Source organism: Trematomus bernacchii, unplaced genomic scaffold (genome assembly GCF_902827165.1).
Source record: "Trematomus bernacchii unplaced genomic scaffold, fTreBer1.1, whole genome shotgun sequence".
Taxonomy (NCBI): Eukaryota; Metazoa; Chordata; class Actinopteri; order Perciformes; family Nototheniidae; genus Trematomus; species Trematomus bernacchii.
Window position 1 is genome coordinate 17,466,051 of NW_022987648.1, and position 25,733 is coordinate 17,491,783.

Consider the following 25,733-nt stretch of genomic DNA (forward strand, 5'->3'; position numbering starts at 1 on the left):
ACATTTACATTTTATAGGTAAACGATCCCACAGATGCATGCTAGATAATGGCTGCCACACCTTGCAAACAAACAAACAAACAAACAGAATAGCAGCCACCACAGGGGATTGTTTGCTCATGTCTGTCGAAACAGACACCAGCCTGAGGTCCTTGTAGGCACCATTCTGCCAGCTCTCGCCGCTACCCCATACATGGGGAAAACAACGGAATAATATGCTTGTTCTAAAAATGTCTTCAAAAACCCTTCCAGGCCTTTTTTCCAGCCACACATTCCACAAACGCCCACAATTCAAAGCCAGGCAGCTTTCGGTCCAGGGCAGCAACACTGTTCTTTCAGGGCATGTGGGAGATAAGGCAGAGAGTCAGCTGTGGTGATATTGTCCTTGCTCAGTAACACTAGCCAGCTGATACTGTCTGCCAACTCCACTGCAGGCTTATCGGCGTCTATTAGCGGAGAAGCCTCTGCCTCGCCTTGGAAATTGAAGAGTTTCAAGCACGTCCCTTGGGAGTTCATTACGTGAAATTACATTCAGACCTGAGATAAATATGTGCAGTAATTCTTCCCATTAGTTCCAACCTGCTCCGAGCAAGAAACGGTCCTTTTGCATATTGTGCATAGTAAGCTGGCTGTTTCAAAGTAAATAAAGTAACACTTGAGTGTGGCTGACACTGTGTGAACTGCAGCAAACAACAAGCGAGTGGTGAAATAAATATGTTCAGTTAAAACCTCAGGAATGATTGGCCTTTCTTGAGGCTCTCGTCAAATGTTTTACCGCAGGAATGGACCGACTGTAACATGTTGTTTTAACATAAACATCTCCAGAAATGCAATTAATAAGTACCAGTCCATTAGGCCAGACAAAATACCCCGTATTTATGGAACCAGCGTTAGATTGCTACGGGTGGGGTTTCAATTGTTAACCGATATTTCAAAAACAAGTGGAGTTTAAGAGCGAAAACAAACTCTTGTCGTCCTGACTAAGCCTTGTAATAGCATTTCTTACTGAGCCATGTGTTCAGTGCTTCAAATCCTCCATCACTCCTTACAGAAAAAAAGAGTAAGAACAGGAGTACATGTCAGAGAGGAACTGACAGGGCGGCCAGAGCAGGGTCTGCTTTTGCACTTATCCCCACACACATGTACGCCAGGGGCCAAACCAGGATCCTAACTCAACAAACAGGCTGTGCATGTGGGACGGGGGATGGAGTATCTGTATTTATGTGCGCTACAGAGGAGAGTCAGGGGTCCCAGATGATCCTCTGCGATAGCACATGGTCTCTTACGGGTGGCGAGCTCCTTTTTCCCCTCAAGAGAAAGTGCAGATTGATGGCAGCATTGCTGAAACTCTGCGTTAGCCTTTCATTTGTCTTCTGTTATACCTGCAGGGGTTACAGCACTCATCCTGACGTAACGTATGACAGAGGGTCAGAGGTCAAACCCTTGAGGACGGCACTGCTGAGGCTTGTAGACAGTTCATCTTCGCAGAACGTCAAGAAGACGAAAGGGCAGTGATGCATATGTTAGTTATTCTTTATGATTTGTGTAAGTATAGCTCTTTAAAAGAAAAGCCTTAAGCAGTAAAGAAGGGAAGAAAAACAGCCTTGTTTTTGCGCGGTATGCCCCATCACAGACAGCCAGTGAATAGAAAGTGCTTTTGATAAAGACAACCTAATATTTCCAGTACTCTCACTGAGGGAATGAGGTGTGTCAGCTGTACTGTTGCCGTAATGAGTCAGGAGGAATGTATTTTGATTACTCTGCAGGGCTAGATCGATATGAATCTACAAAAAGCACAGTGATTGCAAACTCCATTTAAAAATGCTGCATAGGCTGACATGCACACAATTTACTGCAGACACTGAATACACCACACAAGCCAATCTGGTGTTTCTTAAAACATATAGTTGATTCAGAGCGTTCGTTACAGCATGGTATTTACTGCACCAGAATAACTGTAATTATATGTAAGTCATCCAAAACAAGATAGACTTGAAATAGTTTCCTTCCTAGTGTCTCCCCTGCATAAAAGCATGTAGATATGGTACCAACAGGTTACAAATAAACAGAATTAGTCATATTTTAATGTTGATGTTTTCATTTGTTTGACTTATTCCAGCTGTTTCTGTGTGGTAAGTCTCACTATTCCTTCCACACACACTAAATACCACTCTCTTTATAGATTTGAATTGAAAGACTCACTCTAACCTCAGAAAACCAGACCAAAATGCAAGCCTGGAGTGCGCTTGAAAGGCACATCATCTCTAAATAGAAACAGGCTTGGTCCCTTGTCTGATTTTTCTTCATTTTTCCTTAAATGTTCTTAGCTCTGTAAATAATATGACATTGACTCAAACATTTCCCACACACAACAATTAACTACTCTTTACACAAGATGCAAAAATAGCAATATTGAAAAGTCAAAAGAGTGAGAGAAGCAGCAGGAATCAATGGATGTATGTAACAAAGGTGATGAGTGCTCTGCATTGACAGCAAGCCTTTGTTGTGAGAATCCTTTAATATTAGCGCTATTGATCTCTATCAGACATGGCAGGAACTCATCCTCCTCTCATCCTCCTCTCATACTCCTCTCATACTCCTCTCATACTCCTCTCATACTCCTCTCCACATCAGAGTACTGCGATCTACTCTCCTAATGACTACATATAGGCCTGGCCTGACCACCGCAAGAGTCAAATAAATTCAGTTTGTCTGATCAAATTGGATAACACGGAGAGAAGCAAGGAAGCAGCGACTCTATCATGAGTTAGCTTTCTGGTTTTCAGGTCATATGGCTATCACTCAATCACACACACACACACACACACACAAACACCCACACACACCACAATTGCCAATTACGCTAGGAATTGAAGGCTGCGGTAGTAAGCCTCAGGAGAAAGTTTGCACTCCAGTGTGTGTGTGTGTGTGTGTGTGTGTGTGAGTGTGAGTGTGTGTGTCAGGAGACCTCCCAGCAGCTATATGCCACTTGTTGGCATTTCAAGCCTCACTGCCCCTCCCTCCTAATGACAGACAGGGTGGTGTCAGCATGGAGGCTATATTTGGACGCATTACAATTGTTTTCTGGCATTATTGACAATGTTGAGTCATGACATGTAATATATCAATGTTGCTTTGTTCGTTGTAAGACAGTTGACAGGTAACTTTAAAACAAAGACTTAACAATGTGGAATATGACAGTGAATCATATAAAATAATTCTAGGTTGTCTTCTAACAGAAATAAAAACGATAGTCTACATACATACACTCAGACTAGACACCCACACGTAACACAAGTGTTTCTTTAAAGCCCTGAAACGTGTCGAACAACGAAGGAAAGGTTATGAAAGGTTAAACGCAGTCGTCTAATGAGTGTCGTGGATGCATGGAATTGCGACGACATAGAGTGGGATGTGAGGAATGAAGAACAGGCTTCAGAGATTCAACAACTGGGCTCCAACTGTCAGCGTAAAGCGAGTCACACACACGTTATGGGACCACAGCCACGACCATCAGACCGCAGAGGCCTCTGACCTCTATGTCAAGAATGTTGTGAGTAAGAGCACCGAGACGTGACGTGGTGTGCATGTGTGTGAGTGTGTGAGTGTTATATTAGATTACAGGTCAGCTTAAAGTTGTATCCATGTCATTGTTCCTCCCCAAGTGCCTGGGATTCCACAAGTCACACTGTGTACAAAAGTTATTCCAAATGTTTAGGGTGTGTTGACAAGACAGAAAACTGTGCTAAGTGCAGTGACAGAAATGTAAACTCAGAAGCAAAATAGAATGGTGCAGGGATAGCGGATTGTTGTCCATTGGATTTTGATTAATTGCTGAGATAAGCTTAAATAAGTTTGTGATAATTACACGTTATGTTTTGTAAGAAATCCCAATTTTATGAAAACGCACAACACCACTGCCCCATAACTAAAGTCACCACAGATTGGATGATTTTCCCCATGTTCTGCGTGAAGATGTTTAATGATTATGACCTGGTGTGTCATTCAGCCAATTTAGCAACAATAGCCAACACTCTAGTTTAACTTAATATCTTAATTTAAGTTGACATTTTCACGAATGGGGTATTTATTTACTGCCGTTTTGTATGTCGGAGAACATAAATATGTTAAGCAAATTTTAACCACAGACTTAATTTCAGGCATTTAATCAATCCACCCATCAAGAAACCCCTTACACTGTGAGACAGGGGAACTGTCACAAGTCGCAAAAATGCTAACAAATGTCCTGGTTTTATGACTCCCTCCTGCACCGCTGTATGCTGTACACAGATCAGTAGAGATTGTCAAGTTTACTTTTGTTTGGCACTTGGAGGAGGGCTGTTTTAGATGCTGCTCATCATCAACGCCACGTGACTTTGCTTATACATGGTCAATAGTTAAATAACCATTCCATTTCATAGTTAAGTTAAAAACAATTAAAGGTAAGAAGCTTGGATTCAGAAATGTTATTCAGCTGCAGTCTAGAGAACGTTCCTCTCTGAACTCCTTATCAGTGAAAACATCTGGTGTTCGTGGTGCCAGAGAACACATTACAGAGATTACTTTAGACTTCCAACATAGTATGAGACTTTGTTCATATATCATTACTCAGGAATGGAGATTGGATGCGATCTGAATAGCAAGTCCTACCCGACTATAAAAAAGGCAGCTGGAACGTGACATAAGAAATATGTTTTTTTATTATCTTTCCATAGTTACAGTGAACACAAGGTAAAGACATAAAGCTGCTCAGAAGCCAGCTGGAGCAACATTGGGTTTTAAATGTGCTTTGATAAAAAAAATTAAAAAACGTCTCTCATCAACCACTGTAAACAAATCTTTAGATAGGAGATCAAATGATGAAGAGAAACAGGACACTAATTCATCCTGGCAGTCTCAACCTTTGTGTTTTTATTTCATGGCTGAAGTGATTATGTTACTGTTCAATGATGTTCATAACAATGCACTCCATCTACATCTCTCTCTCTCTCAAATATCTAGTGTATGACTCGCAGCAGACGAAGATTAAAGCAGCCTCAGGAAAGATTCCTCCATTGTTTTAAAACGTCTTTTAAATCCTCTCCTTAACACATCATTAAAGGGAATCCGTTTATTCTCTAAATCCAGTAATAGTCCCTCATTGCAAATAAACTGAGATTTGGCATGGTAATGGAAAGTGGTCCAAGAAGAACAAAATCTTTGCTGAGAGTTTTGGTCATAATATTAGCGTTCATTTATTTTAATTCCCAAATGAGTAACAAAAGTTTAAATTCCCTGTCTTAGCAATTAACTTGGCGAGTAAAAAAGTATAATAAACAAAAAAACTGATGGCCATTATTGAGACGAAAAGAACCAAGTTGAGTACAGGTGCATTTCTTTAAGGGTATATCTTTTACTTCACTGCTTGGTATGCATACACTCTTTAATGCAGCCCCAGGAAGCGTCTCATTAAAAACAGCTTGGGTGTTTATCGAGATGATTTACAACTTGCGTCTTACAGACATTGTAAGTAGGCTAATTTTCAAAGCAGTAAGAGACTGTAGACTTTGTCAGTTATGCCTTAGGAGCTTGAAATGCAGTCCTGACTTGCCCTTGCTTTGCGTTCCTCCTCTCTCTCAGGCTACAGGTACACTTTGAATAACACACTAGGTAAAGTCTCTATGGGCTGCAGAGCTTGCCTCAAACTGTCTGCTTGCTCACAGCACACCGCCTGGAAACACCTTTTTCTGGTATGTGAGCCGAGTTTAGTTTTAGATCTAAAAAAAGCCACAATGAAAAAAAAAAGTTGTATTTTATTCCTTCCCTCCTGTATTCTACCGGGACAGCTAAGATAAAAGAAGTAAAGAGGAGGGGGGGCAACTTGGCCTTGTTCTTCAGAAGAGGCGGGGACAGCCTGCTATGCACCGTGCGTGTTTGTTGTGTGTAGTCGTGCCCTCCAGCAGTGATGGGGATTTGGAAACCCCTCTCCTCATGGTGAAGTTGATAGGTCACGGCACATTCCAGACATTTTCTGTCTGTTTGTTTTCCACTAACTCACAATGCAGCCTGCTGCTGCTACAAAGAGCCATGTCTGTCTTTGATCTGCACATCACACCTAGATCTTGATTTTAACAACAAAAAAAATCAAAACTTGTTTACGGACTTCTCAGACATCTTGTCAGCATCATTACCTTTTCTAACTTCATACAAAAATCTCTACTTTTTCTAGTGATTTTATAATACAGTCAGAGCATTGGGCTCAATGGGCATCAGTGCGTACAATTGTACATTTCCAGGCAAAAAAATACCTTATAAGGCTGGCAATAAGAATAGCATAAACTCAAATGTTTTGTTTGGGTTATGTGTGTGATGTTTTATTATATCTGAGTATTTACTTGTATACTGTCTATTGTCATCATTTATCTGTTGTATGTATTTATTTTTGGTCTATTCCTTATTTTATTGATTTGTTTTATGAATTATTTTACTTTTATTTATATATATTTTTATATTTTAATTTTATGACCATTTCTTTATTTATCTTTCTGTCGTATGTTTGTCTATTCATTAGGGAGTACCTCCTCCTGGAGGGGGAGGTGGGTGGGGTTTGCAACTTTTTGTCATACATGTTGGACATACTGTATTTGTGAAAAACTGAAAAATAAAGTTGTTAAAAAGAAAACAGAAAAAAAAACCTTATTATCAGTCATTAAAGCAGCAACAGTTAGCCTGTGTTTATAAAAAGGTTGCCCTCTGTAGTGCTTCCTCCACACAGGCAGTTTGCTGGCCAGCTGCTGATGGACCCATGTTCATAGACTCCACACTGTCCTGTCATATTGTGCAGGCTGACCTCTGCTAGCTCCCGGCCAGAGAAGGTCAAGAGAAGCTAACAGGTGCTGATGGCATTGACCTGTATGCTATTACACCTGCTCTGGAGTTAATTATGTTCACTTATTTTAATTAAACACGGCCAACTTGAAGAATATTTACCCGGGTCTCCAAACAGCACTATAATCATTAAATACAGATAAGATGAATTGAACCAATCAGAAGCTTCTGTTGAGGTGTTTTAACATCAGCATTTGTTTAACCCGGCAGGTGTAATGTGAAGAGGAAGCCAATAATGCAAAAGAGGTAAAACCATGTGACCTCTCCTTTGTGTTCAGGTTATTCAGAGCAGTTAAGAGGGAGCACAGTCAAGGCAATGTACTCCATTAATGCCACAAAATGAATGTGTGAAAGTGAATAATGGGTCTGTTGTTAGGGTCTAGCTGTTTGGCAACGTGTATTATGTTTCGTCGATAAATGAAGAGAATCATTTTAAAGATACACAGTGGGGTTGATAGAGATGCTACAATGTTAGTGTGATCCTGATTGACCCATTCAGAAACAAGCATTTGAGACGCTTTGCCATCTTAAAGACCGATCTAACAAGGCATGAATTCAGTTTTTTTTTCAAGGCAAGGTTCCATTTTAATTTAAAATCGCAAAAAACACCAATAATCCCAATTCAATCAGGAGAGACTTCATTTTGTTTAAAGAACACTTATTGACACATGTCATATGATAAATGTTAAGTCTTTGGCGATTAGACCCCGATCCTGAAATCGTATATCTAAAGGGGGAAATGCAGCCGTGAGCATATAGGGAACCCCCCCGGGGTCTAGACACTGGTGATGATGCTGAAGATCTGGATTTGATGAGGAGATGGGATGAAGAGGAGGTGTGATGGGGTCTTTGGATTAGCTCTCCTGGCACTGGTTATGATGGAAGGAGGTGGATGGGGAGGAGGCGGGCGGCAGCATGAACACCTGAAATCACAGCTGACTGCAGGAGAGAGGAGAACCATTTTAAAGTTTGGCTGCAGCACAGTGATTGGCTGCTGGAGAATGAGGTGAATGTAATAGGCTATAGACAACGCCCGTGATGAGCTGATTATATGCAGCTGCGGAGTGAATGTATATATACCCAGTCTTCCTGAAAGAACTTGCGCTGAGCTTAATTTCTTTATCTTTGGGAGGTTTCATTCACACAATTTAGAGAGTATGTGCGTTTGTGACTGAATGGACCAACGAGAGGACAGATTGACCTGTGGTGTTAGCTGGAGGGGGCTGTATAGCTGCCATCTGTATAGCTGCCATCTCATGCTAAGCGTCTGTTTTGACCAGATGGGTACAGAGAGGTTGAAGGATCAGAGATACACACACAGGTAGGTGAATGGACAGCAAATATGTTACAGCAGAAAGCTGATGGAGGGAGGCTGAACAAAAGAATGCAGTGCTTAGAGCAGAGTGAGTTTTATCATGTGTCCTTGAAGTGGGGCATGCGGCCTGTTTGGTCAGCAGATCTCCGGCTTGGTGCCCACTGCGCTGTCATCTCTCCTGCAGCAAGGACACATGCAGCTTCACCACCAGGACCAAGGGCACAGTATGCCTGGCACCCATTGTGATGAAGACAACATTCTGAAATGTTGCCAAATGGAGCTTAAACCGTAATTGTTTTTCTAAAGAATGTGGGGTTGAGTGCTACTTAATGCACTTACTGGCCAATTACAGAGCTCAGTGAGGTCTCTGTGACAGGACGGACAGTAAGGGGGCTCAGCAGGGGGCTGTCTAGCTTTCTGTGTTGTCTTTGCAAATGGCCAAGTCTCTGGTTGGTTGGTTTGAAAAGACACACTTCCTGGTTCTATACAGCGATCTCATATTAGAGGTCAAGAGACTCAACCGCAGGAGACTTAAGACAACAGAAAAGAGACATTATTAAGACTAGCTATGAATTGGATGTTGCATTGGGCTATACTTCATGTATTATCCTCATAACAAATTGATAGAAGCTTTGATATAGTGTAGCCAGCATTAATATTTAATTGACAATACCTCTGGAATAAATGTGGATAGTAATTGTCTCTTTTCGTTTGTTTTTCTGATACATTAACAAACAAGTCGAAAGATTGTTAGCTAACCCATTAGCAAGCACATCTCTCCAGTAGTTGATGTCCTTAAAGATCATATTATTGGAACAAATGATAGCTAGCTGTCTTTGTCTGACCAGAGTAATACAATGTAAAACATGTCAATGTAGCTTTACTGATACTAAGTGTAAGATACTCATTAACTGGCACATTAGCTTTTGTTCTTTCTTACAGCGTATATTGGAAAATGGTGCTGTTTGTCACAAGCTGGTGGCTGGGGAGAAATGGCAGTGTAATCAAATTGAGCAGCGATTTGTGCCACAGCAATAAAGCACTTTATATGATACACACTGCTGAAGTAGCACCAGTGAGTCACTTCATGGTTGAATCAGTTGAGAGAGAATGAAATGTCATATTTCTGGCATGCTGGCAGTGGGAGGAAAACTTTCTTTTTTATCTTAAGTTTCAGAACAAACTTTTAAATCCCTTCCGAGGCAAGAGAGATGAGAATTTGAATCAATCCTTACTGAATTAGTTAGGTCTAATGTTCATAGTTGAAATGAAGAGAAATGATAGGTTGATGAAACAGAAAAAAAGTCAGTTATGATGGTTAGATATGGTGTCAAATATGTACTGCTTTAAGATTAGAGTAATTAAGCATTAACGTTGCATGAATACCTTTGTGGTTGTGCTCGTTTTCATTTGAAATACATAGTTAATGACTTTAAACATCAGATTAATTGATACGATACGCAGAATTAAAAACCTTAATGAGCTATTCCAACGAGGAAAGCCGAAGGGACGGTAAAATCCCTGTACTCACAGAAATGTTACTCTGTAGACTTATCCACGCTTGAATAAACAAAGAGGGAAAAAGACATTCCTACATTTAACAATCCCATAGCATGAAATATTCATGGCTCCTATAACGCGAGAGACAGGATGTTGAATAGCACTGTAAAAAAATTAATAAAACAGGACGTACAGTAGAGAGCTGCACAATGTAGTGGAACTGCAAAGACAATAACCAGTGTTGTGGATCATTGTTGGGCTCAAATTAAACATACATCGGGTTTGTAAGGAGCACATTAACAATCCACCACGAGCGAAAAATCGTGCCACAGACTCTCATATACAGGCAGAAGCATATGAGAGCAGCACAAGAATCTGAAGCTGCGCTCTGAGGCACACCCTTGAAATATGTATGACCCTCCACGTTCTATCCTCCGCTGTGGCAGGGGCACGCCATAGCTGCCTCTTTATCTCCCAACTGGACTTTACAGCAGCCTGCTCTCCCGCTCGCTCCGAGGCTCAACATTCTTCTCTCTTGGATCCTATTACAGAGCTAACCAGCAGCTATGTACAGAGACCTTTCAGTAATCGCCCTAAATCCTACATGTTCTCAAAGCTCTTAATGAAGAATGTGATTATACATTCATTAAATGTTTGAGTTTGTATAACAATAGGCTGAACTCACTATGGGTGAGCCCAATGGAAGTTCTTTCTTTATGAGTTGGTGGTGGGAGTAGGAGACCACAGAGAGGAATGAGTCAGGACCAAGATTGTTCTCTGAGTGGTCTTTCCCTAACAAACGCTGGAGTCCAACTGAAGGGGGTTTCCTGTACACTCGTACTTTCCAACTTATGAATCAGACTTATCCACTAACCCCACCTTGTACTGACCTTTGACCTTGATTCAGATGTGATTGTATAACAGGCCTATATAACACTTGCCTAAGGACATTGGAAAAGTATGCCATTAAAGCACACACTCTGGAGATATGAGCTATACAATTATGTCATGGTCGTAGAAATGAAATTGATATGGAAGTTTGTTTCAGTTCTTGTGGTATGAGTTACACAATAGTAACAGTGATGCAATGGATATAATCTGAAGGGACTGTAGCAGTAAGGCTAACTTGCTATGCAAAAAAGATCAGCAGGAAACTGGGCGAAGCTCACAGCCTCAGGTCATAATTGTGGAACCACTGAAAACTACAACCAATGACAAACGCATACCAACCATCATGTATATGTTAAATTGAAATATTGCAGCAACATACTTATTATAATTTTTCTGGTTTGGTTTTCATTTCCTCTCTCTCTCACACACACACAGTGAATATGTTTGTGTGTATCTCCTCTCCGCCTTTACTCAGTTAATCACATGTTGTACTGCAGTCTTGTTATTACAGTTAAGGGAGGATTTAAGATAACTTTTTTTTTTTTATGAAAAGGATTTCCCTGTTTATACAAATCCTGCAGAATCAGTTGAGAACGAGATGTATAACCCTTAACTGTCGGGCCCTACTTTAAGGTCCATTTGAACTTGATTTGGAGCTACTGGTTGACATGCATGAAGTGTACGTTTAATCCTCATCTCATTACTACAGTAACCACTTGATAGCACTGTCACCACTTTACCTGGAGTACAGGTAGTGAAGTTCTACGTTATCTTTGTGATAAGATAAGGTGCCACCTACAATTATCCTTATCTGGAAATTGGGTCAACGCAGTAACAGATACTAGGATATACAGTAGATGGAGTAAGAACCAATACAAACTGGGTCTATTATTAACCTGACTAGATAATCTGAGTTTTTTTCCTCATGCATTCGCAAAAGATTTGCAAAGCATAGTAGCTACATTTATGCAGCTGGGTGGATCTTCTTTCAAACCACTAACAAACCATTTTCTCTAAGAATACAAACAACTGTAAACAAGCCAAGCACCACTAACATTAGCAGAAACCTGCCCTGCTCTTTTTGTAAATGTTTGCTGAACGGGAGCAGGCAGAACAGGCGCAATGACCAACCAGGGGTTTGGCAGTTTCACAGCAAATGCCAGCGCTGGACTCAAAATGACTCGGTAATCAGAGGGTTTAGAGAGTAAACAAAGGAGGAGGAAAGGAAACCAGGAAATGATAGAGTGAGTCTATGAATTACTCAGCAGACACGTCTCTCCCTCCTTACTCGCTGCAGGAGATAATGGGGATCATCTATCTTCTTGCCCTCCTTTACGCCCAATCTTTTGACCGTTCATCTGCATCCAGGTCGGCTGAAAAATACCCTCTCCAAGAACCATGGTGTTCAGAGTTTTGTACGATTCCAGTATAACAGGATTTTGGGAAGAGCCAAATGATAAATGGATTGCTCCTTTACCGAACGCTTTTCTACCGTACCAGACAAAGGGCTAGCTCCTCATTCTCCCACACACACACACATTCAAACACTGATGGTGGAGGAGCTGCCATGCAAGGACACAGCTATTCCTCCTGAGACAAAGCCACCCTAACCTGTCTTACAAAGCAGACTTACCAAGCTAGCTGGATAACTGCACTGATGCAAGGCCCTTAAAAAACACAATTTACACATAGAAGATTGATATGATTCAGACTTATTGCACCCAGGAGAGTAAATATGTTACTGCAGCCATCTGTTAGATAGCTAAGCTTATAGCACAAAGACAATAAACATATAGAAACAGCTAGCCTAGCTCCAAACAAATACCTCAACATGTTCCAGTCCTTAATATCACTAATTAATATGTTATATTGTGTTTGTTTAATCCTCACAAAAAACAAACTGTTAAAAGAAGAAAGCAAGCAAACATATTTCCAATAATGGCAAACCATTATTTAGTGGGAATGCTGATACAGCATTCCAACTATATGTTATGCTACGGACAAAAAGTTTATTATTCCACCGACTTATTTTGGCCCTCTTCTCCTCCCACATTCAACATCGCAGAAACTCCGTTCAAACATCAAAACGTTCAGCTCGGTCGGGAATCGCAGGCCATTACTTTTATCATTCATAACTTTCATAATTCCAGAGATACATCCCATAATATATCACATTTTTTACATTTTAACTTTAACATTGTGCAGCTCGTTAAGGCAGAGTGCGTGATGTCACAGTTAGAGTGTAGGAAATCTTGAAATTTGCCTTCATATTTTTTTTAAAAACTGCCATAATTCCCAAACCCTACATTCCTGAGACATCATTTTTCATGACAAACGTAGGAAAACATCTCGTAGCTTGAAAAATGACAAATAATTAAGCAAAATAATTAAACAAAATGCCTCTTGAGGGCATGAAGTGACAACAACTTTCAACATGTCTCCATTAAAGCCCATTGTAATTTCAGGCTGATATTTCCTCACAGCAGCACCCGCACACCTTTAGTTAAACTGCCAAAAAGGCCACATTATTAACCCGAAAGTACACAAAAATTACACTTCAGATACTCAACTTCCTTGACATGCTTCACGTTTTGAAATTTCACAGATATCTGTTACGGTTCTTCCACAAAACGTTCACATGTAAGAGGTTTATCTCTCATTCAGAACAATGGAAACCTATGATCTCTGCAGAGCTCGTTAGCTCAACTATAAACACCTGTGTAATGGAACCGAATGGAACACGATGATGTCATCACTCCAACTGACATGCTCAGAGCAGCAGACTTCAGATAAAGGTTAATGGTCCTGCCCTCAACAGCTCTACGTCAATTATGGGGTGTCATCATCATATGCCGAAGATCAAGAGGGCGATCAAGAGAAGAGAGAGGGCGATCAAGAGAAGAGAGAGAGTAATGTAACCTCCTAATGTAATGTATAACTCCTATGAAAATGTTCAAAAAGTGCTCAAACTTCACATGTGTGCTAACAGTCCAGCCGTGAAGACATCTACGGGACAGTTTTGAGATTTCTTCAAATGCCGTTGCCATGGCAACACAATGCTCGCCTTGAAACACGGTTTTATCATAACTTCAGTGAAAATACTCCAAACAGCCCAAAACTTCACAGGTTTGGTAACGATGCAGCCATCAACGCATCTAAGCGTATTATGGGTTGTCATCAAATGCCGTTGCCATGGCGACAGACAACTCGCCATGAAACACGATGTCGCTGTAAGTCCAATCGACACGGTCCAATCGTCCCCCAATCTTCACTTGTATATCACCGGTCCATGCCTCAACAGCTCTACGCCAAATCTGAGATCTCACCATATGCCGTTTCCATGGAAACGCATCCCTCGCCATAAAAGACGATGTCGCTATAACTCCTATGAAAATGTTCAAAAAGTGCTCAAACTTCACATGTGTGCTAACAGTCCAGCCGTGAACACATCTACGGGACAGTTTTGAGATTTCTTCAAATGCAGTTGCCATGGTAACACAAGGCTCGCCATGAAACACGGTTCTCATAACTTCAGTGAAAATGCTCCAAACGGCCCAAAACTTCACAGGTTTGGTAACGATGCAGCCATCAACACATCTAAGCGTATTATGGGATGTCATCAAATGCCGTTGGCATGGCAACAGATCATTCGCCATCAAGTTAGTTCAAAAGTTTGCAGTTCAAATATTCTGCTGCTTTTCCAAGCCTTTTACTTTCTTTTCTTCTCTCATCACACATTCAAGCCCCCAGTGTTCATGTATCATTTAAATCTAAATTATTCACTTTCTTCTTTCACATTACATTTCGGCATAGCAGTTTAGCGTCAGCTTTTCAGCATAAAGCATTCCCACTAGCAATTTCTTCAGGAATTGCATTCTCTAGTTTTAACAAGTTATGCAAAAGGGTGTTGTTATGGAGAAATGCATTACTTTAAGTCTGTTTACCCCTTTTTTCACACTTAGTTATTCAAGGTTTAACTCAGCGAAGGTATCCAGATTACAAAGAAAGGCTAAAAGAGGGAGACCCCAATTCTACGGAGTTAAGTACTTACCTAGAACTACATTGAATTAAAAGAGCAGCATTTAGTGACGTTGTAAACCAAAACTAGAAATGCTCACCCAAATTGACAAAAAAAGAAATCTTAACTACATCAACACACCCGAGGACTACATCAACACACCCGAGTGAAATAATGTAAACATTTAGGACACGTGTTCACTGAGAAATAAAAACAGAGCAAGATAAACGGAAAATTAAAGGATCTTAAAGAAAACACCATCTATTATGACCCAAATAAGAGTGAGCGTATTGTTTATTTCCCACATCAGCAGGCCTAAACTGCTGACAGTGGAATATCATCTAGCTGAGCTGCTGGATTGTGTCATGTTATTCCAAAGGCTGCTGCTGCTAGCTTAAGAAAACATACATGGCACATCTATTCAACTTCATGAATAAAACAGTGCACACACACACACACTGGCACAGGCAAGCCGGGATGCGTCTCTTAGTGTGACACACCACGCTTGACTCTAAATCGCTATGAGCCTTGCTCATTGAGAAGGATAGAAAACCTGCAGGTTTCTCAGGCTCTCATCTCCTTCCAATAAAACAAGCCGTCTATTCTTTCCCGAGACAGGATGTAACAGGGATGCAACCGAAGGGCAAGGTGAATAGTTCACGGCGGTGTAAAGAAAAAAGATTTGAGAGTGAAAAAAGAGAAAGACATTTACTCTTTGATCAGAGGAAATATGGAGGTGAGGAGTCATGGAAGGCAGTGAAAAGGAGAGAAAACAGAGTGTGTCAGTGAAAGAAAAGCCTGAAAGAGAAACAGAAGGCAACAGAGTCAGGGAGATACTGCTATCAGAGCTCCAACACGGCAGGATGTGACATGTAGAGAGCAGGAAGAGGAAACTGGACAGATATAGATTCATTTGGTAACCGCTCCTGAAAACATGTCTCTCCCATTAGGGGCTTCGGTGGGAGTTAATGTGCTTATCAAAGTGTGCCTATTCCTAACCCCTGTGGTGCCTCTGCACACAGCTCACACAGAGAAAGACATGCTCAATGCAGAATGTATCAATGTGTTTTCTATTATTTCAAGTTCTAAGACTACACTTATTAGCTTGTGGAGTGAACATTTTCTCCAGAGTTATGGGTCACGCCCCAGGGTCAAATCTCAAATCTAATTAGATTCAATGTAGGTCATTAATAATAAGTATGACTTACTACAGCTTAGCTAATTCGACTATGTTATAACGGCTAAAAAAAGGCTGCCGTTAAACAATGGGTCTCACAGGCGCTTTGAACACCAGGAAAAGCACTATATAAATTACATGTATTATTATTATTATTACTTACTAAACTGAAAAGAATAGGGGAGCTTTATGAAAACACTCCTGTACAGGGTACTGAAACTCTAAAAGATTTCAAGACAGCGGGAGGACGAGCCTAGCTTCATCTACTCTGTGTAGTGCTGAGTCACTACAATTTGACTTATGGTCCTTCTAGCACCAAATATGACCCAACAAAAGAGTTTCAGTCAAATTCTTCAGATTTTACTTGACAGGTGGTACAAATATGGGAAATCATTTGTTTCATTAGTGACGGTGACATTTGTTCTTTAGGACAAATATCAAGGAAATAGATTAGGTAGCGTAATAAATCATATCAGGTGACATTTCTTTCAGGACTTTGTACAGGCACACGCTATGATCTTTCTGTTTATCTTTAAACAGGTACACATGATATTTATTTAAGAACAGGTCTGTTTTATATACTAAGTATAGAAAGTATAACCATATTCAGTACTGTACAGTTTGTTAAGAATAGATGCATCCTTTTGGTTGGCTTTGGATTTTATAGAGAGAAACTGACTAACAAAAAAAGGAAAACACATGGAATCAGATGAAACACTTATGGTTGAATTTAAAACCCAAAAGGTTTTAGACAGTTTCACAACCAAACTCAAGGGCTAATGTTTGGTAGGACCTAAATAAATTGTAATAGATGCAAGATCTAGAGATCTCAATGTTCAAAAGCTTGTCTTTTTCTTGGTACTTGTGTTTATGAAATCACACGTGGAAGGTAACAACAGGCACAAGCAAGAATGAACCTGGACACATGAGCACTATACATGGATACACAAACAAGTATAGGCTACATTCATGGAAAAAACGTAAGGTTCCTAATAATGGTTCAAATTAAAACCTGAAGCCTATGGTATAAGAAATGGAAGGTCAGTTTGAACTGTTTCAGAGAAAGACACTTTTATAAAGCTGATCTCTGGTCAGATAATGTGCATGTTATTAGTTCTTAACTTTCCTTTTCCATAAAACATGTTCAGGGCAAATCCTAGATTATGCTTATGTCAAGAACATAATATCACATAGCAGCTGCATGGGTGTGTCAGCTCAGCTGTTAACATTGAGGCAGATAGCCATCTGCTCCAGCATGGTATTTGGATATCTAAAATGTCACAAGAGGTGAAACTAAACAGATGAACCTAGCACCAGTTTAGTTTAATTTAGCAACCCCATGTGCTGCATTGGTTAATAGTCATGAGGAGAAAACTACAGCAGAAGTTCAGTTTCAGCCTGAGGGAGAGTGGGAGTAGCTGAGGGGCTTCTGTGATGCTGGCATGCATTCAAACATGAGCCACAAAGCCAAGATAAAGGGCGGTGGTTATGAGCGCTGTCATGTGCATGGAGAATGTTTAAAGCCCCCCTTTCAAGGTGAAAAACAACATGTTTCGGTCTCACGGTGCGGTAGTTTGTGTCAATGTTGTCAACTTACCTTCAGAGAGCTCCAGCTCCAGCTCCGCCAGCTTCTCCCGGACCTCCGCGGGTAGGGTCATAGCGACAGCCGGCGTGGGCTCCAACATCATCGTTAGCAACCCGGAGGAGGTTCTCTCAGCCATGGTAAGAAACACAGATATGTCCACAGTCGCCGGTGAGTAGGACAACCAGAAATAAAAAATAAAATAAAACCAACAACCCCTCCTCACTTGGTTTCAGCGAAGGAGGGTAAACAGGGTGTTGGTGCTCGTCTCACTGCAACGTCGTACAGATGTGTGAGAAATCTCTCCAGCCGTCATGACACGGCTAGCGGTGAGGCTAGCAGACACACCTGGCTGTGTGTTTCCATGTAGTGTGCTACCACGGGGTCCTGCCAGTGTCTCTGTGCCTGCTGTCTGTCCCTCGGCACCGGCGGTGTCCTGTCTGACTGTCCGCGGCTGCTTCACGTCAACTGTGGAGGGAACTCATTCAACTCCTCGCTTGCTTCCCACGGCGCAGTCGCCATTAACAGCAGCCCCGACCGTGCGCGTTCACGAGCCCTGCTCCTCTGTTTGTTTCCTGATGTTCTTCAAACAACGTGCCTGCCTCCTGCTGACACAAGCACAGTGCTGCGTGGCACCGAATAATGTTCTATTGAACATTTCAGGTGTTTTTTGCATTTGATCATTCACACAAGAATGTTAAGGTTGAATACATTATATTGTTTTATGACATATGCTATGTTTATAGGCTACTGTATATACATGCAGACAAACTATCAATACAATTGCTTAATCATATCATTGTTAAGCACTTTACTTCACATACACAATAGGTTTCATTTTGAGACGACTATCCTCAGTAGCAGGTTGTAACAACAATGGAACTAGATTTTTTAAACATTGCTTTTTGTAATAGACAAATAATGGTACTTTATGTCAGTATTTGTGATAATAAAAATACATTTATAAAAGCAGTTTAGCCACATGGTACACAACATAGTAGGCCTACTCAAAAGTCCATGTTTCTATCTCTATACATAGATCATGTATTTAAAAATAGAAATAGGCAAACTTTTCTGAACAGTATATCATTCTCAGCAAGAACCCTATAAGGATTTTAAAAGGTGGAAGTCCTTAGTGATATTAGTGCAAGTCAAGTGCATTAACTGAAAAATCAATGTCAGCTTAAGTGTTCAAAAAGAGACATTTACTGATTATTTACATCAAATATATTTTAAAGTGGCGATATCAAAGTCTTTGACATAAAATCAGTTATTAAAATCATCTGTAATGTCACTTTTGAATTAAACAAACTACCAAATACATTTAATATTAATGTTGTGATTACTGTAGGTCGTTACATGTTGGAAAGGGAAAGATTTCAATTTAAAAGTTTTGTTTGGGGTCTGGGTAAGGGTTGACACCTATAAGTCAAGAAGTAATAAAGATTTATCAAGACAACGTTTTTTTGTATTATATTTTTTAATAATATTGTTGCAAACTTAAACATTGGTATAAAATAAATCCAGACCTTATGTAGATGCTTTGGTGACAAATAAGCTAAATCTTACATGTAAAAACAAATTGAAGGTAATGCATTTAACTGAGATACACTATTAAAGGTACAAATAGTTTCAATCTATATTTTTTTGTTTATGTACTCTCTTCATTAAAAGTACACTAGAATAGGAAATGTTGTGAGTAGCCCATAGAGTTAACCTAGAAAAGGAATGCATGAAGCAAAAATAGATAGATAGCGTTAACTTCATTTAACTATAGACTGTATTTTCACATTACTCCGGAGGCTTAAAAAAGTAACGATAATATAATATGATAAGAAATTACAATTTGGTTTTAGCTGCTTCAAGAAAACTAAATAAGTTAAATATGATTACATATACACTAATAAAACATATAAATATGTCTTGTGAGTACGTACATTAGCATGTCTTTTATGAATAAAATATATAAATCTAAAAACTATTTAAAAATAAATTAAATAGAAAAACAAACTACTTCCTACAACCAGTAGGTGTCACTCTATACACAGTCAAAAGTAATACAAATAAGGTTCTTCCCTGGCAAGGAATATGCTATATCTACTTGTGGCAGACAGTGTTTAGTGTTTAGTGAAAGTGAGCATGATGCATCATCTATTGTAAGTAAAGATCTTTCCTTAAAGTATAATTTAGATCGATGTGGTAGTTTGCTCCAGGATTCCTTGAGTTATGTTCAAAGATGGCGCCATTCACCTCGGTATGAACATCAACCAGATGTGTTTTCCTATCAAAACAAAAACACATGTTGAGTCTATTATATGAAACCTATCTGAGCAGCAGCTGAATTTAATGTTAAGTGTTTTACCTGCTTTGAGCTTTGTGTAAGGCGTCTGTCAGAGCCTTCAGGTAAATGGAGCGATGTTGTCCTTGCTCCAGTTCAGACTCGTCCGTCCAGCAGTGACTCCAGAACACATCTGCACCTGTCGGGATGATTTCACATCTGGCTGGCCGATCATGCCCATCCGTCTCCAGATCCTCATCTCGGTGCTGCATCCTGGCAAGTGGCACAAACTCTGGGACGCTGTACCTCTGGATGAAGAAGAGTTTGGGCTTGCCAGCCAGCATGGGACACGAATCAGCAGTGAAAAGATGTCTGACATTCTCCAGAAGTAGACCTGTGCCGTATGTGTCTGTACCCATGAGATTGTTCGAAGTACCACGGCTGATGATGCAGCACACAAAGCCATCGCCTTCGAAGTTCTCTCCCAGTCTGAGTATCCCTCTGAGAGCAGTAAGCGTGTCAGCCACACTCAGCCATTTGTAGAGGGACACTTTGAAGTGAAGAGCCCTAAATGTCTGTTCCAACATGTCTGGAAAGGTGAAAGCAGAATTTAACCTAATAAGTCACTGAAAAGATCAATGAAATAATGCCATTAGAATCGATGATATTTTAACAGAAGATATTCAGTTTACTATTGCATGAGACGACACTCAAACCTCTCACATGGCTTCATTTAAGTATTTTTTATGCCAATAACTAAGCAAACAGAGATACAGTAAAATTATCAAATATTTAATTAAAAAAAAATACAGACAAAAAGTCAAAACTAAAAACAAATGTGTGTAGCAGAACAGTTTATCTTCTTTCCTCTCCCATTAATCATTGCATGACCCCTTAGCTTTATCATGTGGGCCTTTTGGAAGGGGCCTACCCCTTGGTTGGAGACCACTGGACTGAACACTAGCTCCACCTCAACCAGCTACAGCATTTTAATGCTGCTTACACATTGATGCATGGATGCTCTTAATGTATTTATTTTTTGTAAAGCACTTTAATTGCCTTGTCTTGAAAGGTGCTATATACATAAACTTGCCTTGGCTTGCCTTACTTTGACACTTTCGGTACATTTAGGTGGCACTACTTTGGTAGCTTTACTCAAGTAGGATTTTAAGGCCTTTCACTTAATCAAATGTTTAAAAAAAATAGTGCCACCTGTACTTAAAGTGGACCCATCATGCTATATTTGAATAATATAGTGTAGGACCATACCTATATAAGGCATATTTATACTTTTCAAAATACCAAACAGATCATGCATTTTAGCCATGCCTCATTTTGCTCAATTTGACAATTTCTAGCTCTGTTTTTGCAAGGGCTGATTCTGTGAGAACAGCACCATCTACAGGCCTGGCATATGTACTACATCGTCTCCAGCGCTTTCGAACGGCAATGGCCGTGGCTGTCTCCTCCTGATTGGTGAAGTTGGCCCAATAGCCGTAGCGCCACTGTCCTGACGTCAGGACAGTGTTCAAATCTGGATCAGTTTTTTATCAGATCCGTTGCAGCCCCTTTTTTAGAGATTTGGGTATGGAGGAAAATAGAGAGGGTTGTGTTTTCTGACACTTGGTGAGTTCCCTGGAACACCGGGGACACATATTCATGTATAAAAGACATACAAAAGTGCATTTTGCATGATAGGTCCCCTTTAAGTAATGGATCTGAATATTTATTCCAGCACTGTAGGTATAAAGGTTTTTGTTTCTCACCTCCGTCATTACCCACGCAGTCTATGATAACACAAAGTCCTCTGGGATTTGTGTTGAATTTGTACAAATCCAGATGACCCTAGAATGCAAAGGAGCAAGCAAACATGTTTTACAAATGCACTTTACTAATTAAACACATATAGGGGAAAACTGCATCAATAGTGAGGAAATATCTTACCTGGCTGTTCTGCTCTCTGTATACGGGCACTGGTATGCTTCCTGAGGCTGATGACAAAGAGTAATATGGTATTTTTAATATCAAAGTGAAATATGATGACCGACCTGGGACTTTCCAGTTTCTTCTACTGTGATTAGAGCCCCACATGTGTGTTCCATACTGTAGCTTTAAAATGGGTATTTTTCACTTATTGTATCTCTGCTAAAAACATTTATTTGGAAGTTGCTCTGATTGATAACATGCATGTCTTACCAATGTGGAGGGACTCTCGTGGTCTTGTTTGCTGCACAGAACTAATTGGAGCAGGGAATCGATACTGAAGAGAAAAAAAATCCAAAGTATTAGTTTTATAAAAGATACAAATGTAAATGTTGAATAACTTTTGTACACTACTTACAGGTGCTCTGGGCCTTTGCTGTGGCTGCTGATAGGAGTTTCCCTCAGTTGTCACAACTGCGAAAAGGGAACATGGATTGAAATACAAGTGAATACAGTCATAAAGTTTAACGTTCTCCTTCGATAGGAATCTACTGTTAAATGAAAACGTATGACATGGGGTTTGTTTAATAGAGTGTAGAACTGAAAATGATTTAAAATTCAATCTGCCTAAAAGAAAAGGGATCTGGGTGTCAAACTTAAGTATCTTAAAAGTACGTCTGTGAACTTGTCGTAATGCTGGTGTTAATTAATGAGCTCGGCTATGTCAGTTATGAGAGTTCAATGAAACAGAAACTAAATGCACTTTGTTTTATACTATACATTATATCACAATCTTGGGGTAAAGACTGCTTTTTGTTGGAACATGATGAAATACAATTCTGTATTCGCTAAGTACAGCAGTTACGCTGAGAAAAAAAAGGAATAGGTTGAATAGGCTTCACGTTTCCGTTATGTTTCTGTGCAACACGTCTGTTTTACTTCCTTTTTTTGTGGTTCATTGAAGTATACTTTAAGAATAGTTCCTTTTCCATTGATATAGGCATCATGGACCATTTCAGTGGTACCAGATATACACACACACACACCAATAATTTTCAGTTCCCATTTCATGAAAAGTCAGACAGTAAGATAGTCACCTGACATCTTGTATGCAGACACTTTTTTGGCAAGGTCGACCCTGCCAATGTCTCTTAAACATTTCTCTACAGAGTCAACTCTTTCTGGTGAAACTATATCCAGCTTCTCAAGTTCAATGATCACGTCCAGGAAACTCTGTCTCAGAAGGGAGAGAGAAGAGAAAGTTAAAACTGCTTTGGTATGCAGCTGATGTTTTTGGGTCACTTGAAAGCACACCAAACTCCCCTCTTACACCCACACGCATGGGTAATTCAGAAACTGAAAACAAAAAAAGGTCACTTAATTTTTTTTACCGTTGCTTTTTCCATGTTCTCACGGGGTATCGTGCTGCTTAACAAGAATTTCACATTGGACAGATCTTCAGCGGCCATGTCCTCATTAATATTAGCCATCAATACTCTGCAGTAAAGGAAACCATGATTACTTTAGGTAGCACACCTTGGGTTATCAGAATCAGAATCAGAATACCTTCGTCCCACAGAGGGCAAATGTACATGCGTTACATCAAGTAAAGATAAGATAAGATAAGATTCCTGTGGGGAAATGCAGGTGTTTATAGCAGCAACAGGGTCAGAGTGAAAAATAGGATTCACACAAGGTTAAACATAGAAATAAAATAGAATACAATTTAAAATAATTATACAAAAAATAAAGTGATATATTCAAAAGAGCCAGAGATAGCTTAATACAGTATTAATTTAGAAGCATGCATAAACATTGGATTGTTAAAATATGTAAGACCTCTTATGCTTACAACACATCTTACCTGAATTTTGGCAGGACCTGCACATGTTTCAAAGACACCTCCACCTCCTCCTTGCTGGTTTTATACACATTCCTCAGGATATCAAAACGTCTCAATTGCCACATCAGCGCCAGGACCAACAGGAAACCCCTCTCATTGGACATCACTTTAGATTTCAGCATCTCCTTCATACAAGCCACACTATTGTCCGTGTCCAGGACATCACACAGGTAAAACAGCCTCCTACGCTCACAGCTGCTGAGCGCCTCCGCTGTCTGGTTAATAGCCTGAAGCTGAATATGGTCCGAGAAAGCCATGAACTCTGCTAAAAGACAAATTACAGCTGGTGACACACTGATCAACAGATAGCGGGTTGCCAACCGAGCGAGTTTTTGTAATTAAATATAACAACGGAAATGATAATTGAAACAACCTACCTTACAGCGTGCAACGAGAAATAAACTAAAGTAAGAAGTACACTATTCCGCGTGTGATTTCGCAAAGGAAATATGACGCACTACTAAAGTATCGCTTCTGGGAAAGTACCTCTATTCTGTGTAGGCTGAACACAAATTCCTTGAATCGTGAACGCCGAGTTACTAAAAATATCGATTGCTCTGCACTCTTGATCACACAAAAAATAAGTTTGCCAATAATACTTGTGCTAATTCTTTATAAAACTGCACAAAAGATTAAGAGATCCGAGGTGAAAGTGAAAGCAAAAAAGGCAGCAGCGCTTTGATAGTAGCCTACAACAGAAATTTAAAGGCACAAGCAGTCGACCAAAATCCAGTTAAAGTCAATGTGTTTAGACCGTTTTAGTCTTAACCAATCACAATGGCCTTTGTAATCAAATTATGTTAATTAGTTGCAGGAGAGGGGAACATGAGTGATTGATAATGTACAATATTATGTAAATTAGATTACTAGGACCTTTGTTTTCTTCACATCAGTTGTTCAATATTGTCTTATTTTGAATGTGGCCTATATTTTTGGCAGGTTCGTTTGTTTCATTAATCTGCATTAGAGATATATTGTACTGAAGCCAATTCACACAGGCGGAAAATATGCAGTAAAATCGGTTTGTCGGTCTTCAGTAGGTTAATGCAAAAGTGCGCTCAAACTATGTCTTGGGTTTTCCGACAGCTTTGAATGCATCACGTCTGCTCCCCCTGCAGGTCGCTGAGCTTTCTGCTTACCAAGTTCCGCTCATTCTGGCCAATCGAGTGGCGCGGTGCTTCAGCACCATTGCAGTGTGGAGAGATCATACGGAGGTGTAGCTCGCTGAGAGAGGGAACATTTGGAGGAAAGATACTCGACCTGGGTGACCGCTCTGGGAAAACACCAACCCTACTTCCCCGATACAGTCACCGCGTGACATTGCCATTAGCAGCTTCAGTACGGGTGAGTGTTTATTTGCCTGATATCTGGTTAAAGGTTCAGTATTTTTCAGGTAGTCGCAGGGCTGCTGGTGACTTGGAACAGCATCAGCTCTGTTGGTGTGGATGTACGGTAAACCAAGGGGACTGCAGCGCTAGCGGGCTGCACGGTTCCGACAAGTGTCACCTGTGTTTAGCTAGGAACCACGGAGCGGATACTTTAGTATTGGAGCCAGCAGTCTGCTGTTTCGGCCTGGTCACGACTGGTGAAAATGAGGATGGGGATGTCCACCAGCTGCTGACTCGAGCAGGCACGCTAGCGGCATGCCATCCGTGCTAAGGTAGCTAGCGTTGACGTGCAGGTTCAGGCTGTCGTGGCAGTGTTGTAACGGACGCTAGCTAGGTAGCCGTTTACTTCAGAGCTAACGGGCTCTGTAGAAACAACCAGAACACATTAGCTAGCTACAATGTCAAAACAACAGGTACAATACCACTGCCCTTTTTCGTTCTGAAAATGTATACACACATCTCCACGGTTGCTCTTGAAGTTTAACTCAAACTAGAAGCAGGTTGTTTACTCAAAAATAGTTTTATTTTGAAATTAGAGACGGAAGTCTTACATTTTCACCCTTGAAGTTGTATGGACAACTTTTTCTTTGATAAAAGCAACTGTTACTTTCTTCTAGTGCATTTCATATGGAGTAATTGAACGGTTAATAGTTGTGTTAAAAGGAGTTGGTATGCAAGTCATTTTTCCATCATTATGTATGTGGGTTTGCATCAGCCCCGTGTGATTAAAATGACCAACACATGCCTATTGAATTGAAGGGGCAGTTCAGGAGCATCAGAACAGGAGTTTGATGGTGCTTAAACTTCCCTCCCAGAAACATTTAACCTGGGCAACTACGTATACATACAGCACTTGTCTGAAGACAGGGTGTGTAAACTCTGCTTGTACAGA

General features: G+C 40.3%; 3 protein-coding genes across 5 annotated transcripts in view; 1 reads left to right on the top strand and 2 right to left on the bottom strand.

Annotated features, from left to right (window-relative positions):
- LOC117485921 (disco-interacting protein 2 homolog A-like) overlaps positions 1-17,963 on the bottom strand; it is an 88,177-nt gene extending 70,214 nt beyond the window's left edge. The window contains 1 exon segment of the mRNA XM_034134626.1: positions 17,365-17,963. Coding sequence (XP_033990517.1) covers positions 17,365-17,488 — 124 coding nt within the window. The 5' untranslated portion in view covers positions 17,489-17,963.
- An 839-nt stretch (positions 17,964-18,802) lies between these two features.
- On the bottom strand, positions 18,803-24,140 carry LOC117485923 (CASP8 and FADD-like apoptosis regulator). Of its 2 annotated transcripts, none has more exons than XM_034134627.1 (10): positions 23,831-24,140; positions 23,415-23,715; positions 22,942-23,047; positions 22,648-22,783; positions 21,969-22,024; positions 21,824-21,887; positions 21,572-21,618; positions 21,394-21,472; positions 19,712-20,216; positions 18,803-19,630 (listed from the first exon to the last, which is right to left on the bottom strand). In XM_034134627.1, exons 2-10 carry the CDS (start codon positions 23,708-23,710, stop codon positions 19,501-19,503), a joined length of 1,419 nt encoding a protein of 472 aa, XP_033990518.1. In that variant the 5' UTR covers positions 23,711-23,715; positions 23,831-24,140; the 3' UTR covers positions 18,803-19,500. The 2 variants fall into 2 exon arrangements, with proteins under 2 accessions (XP_033990518.1, XP_033990519.1); XM_034134628.1 differs by having other exon boundaries at positions 23,415-23,718.
- Positions 24,141-24,552: 412 nt separating this feature from the next.
- Positions 24,553-25,733, top strand: part of LOC117485924 (protein FAM126B-like) — a 47,041-nt gene continuing 45,860 nt past the window's right edge. Inside the window, exon 1 of one of the 2 annotated variants that reach the window (XM_034134629.1) lies at positions 24,553-24,797. The gene's annotated coding sequence lies outside the window, so the exon portion shown is untranslated. The remainder of the gene's footprint in view (positions 24,798-25,733) is intronic. The other variant, XM_034134631.1, reaches the window with a different exon arrangement.

What these genes read in the sequence shown, in the direction of transcription:
- LOC117485923 (XM_034134627.1), bottom strand. Translation starts at nt 23,710, where the DNA reads ATGGCTTTCTCGGACCATATTCAGCTTCAGGCTATTAACCAGACAGCG. An exon ending in AGCAAAGGCCCAGAGCACCT is followed by an intron (nt 21,888 to 21,968) that starts GTAAGTAGTGTA and finishes TTTTCTCTTCAG; the next exon opens with TATCGATTCCCTGCTCCAAT. An exon ending in TTACACAAAGCTCAAAGCAG is followed by an intron (nt 19,631 to 19,711) that starts GTAAAACACTTA and finishes TTGTTTTGATAG; the next exon opens with GAAAACACATCTGGTTGATG.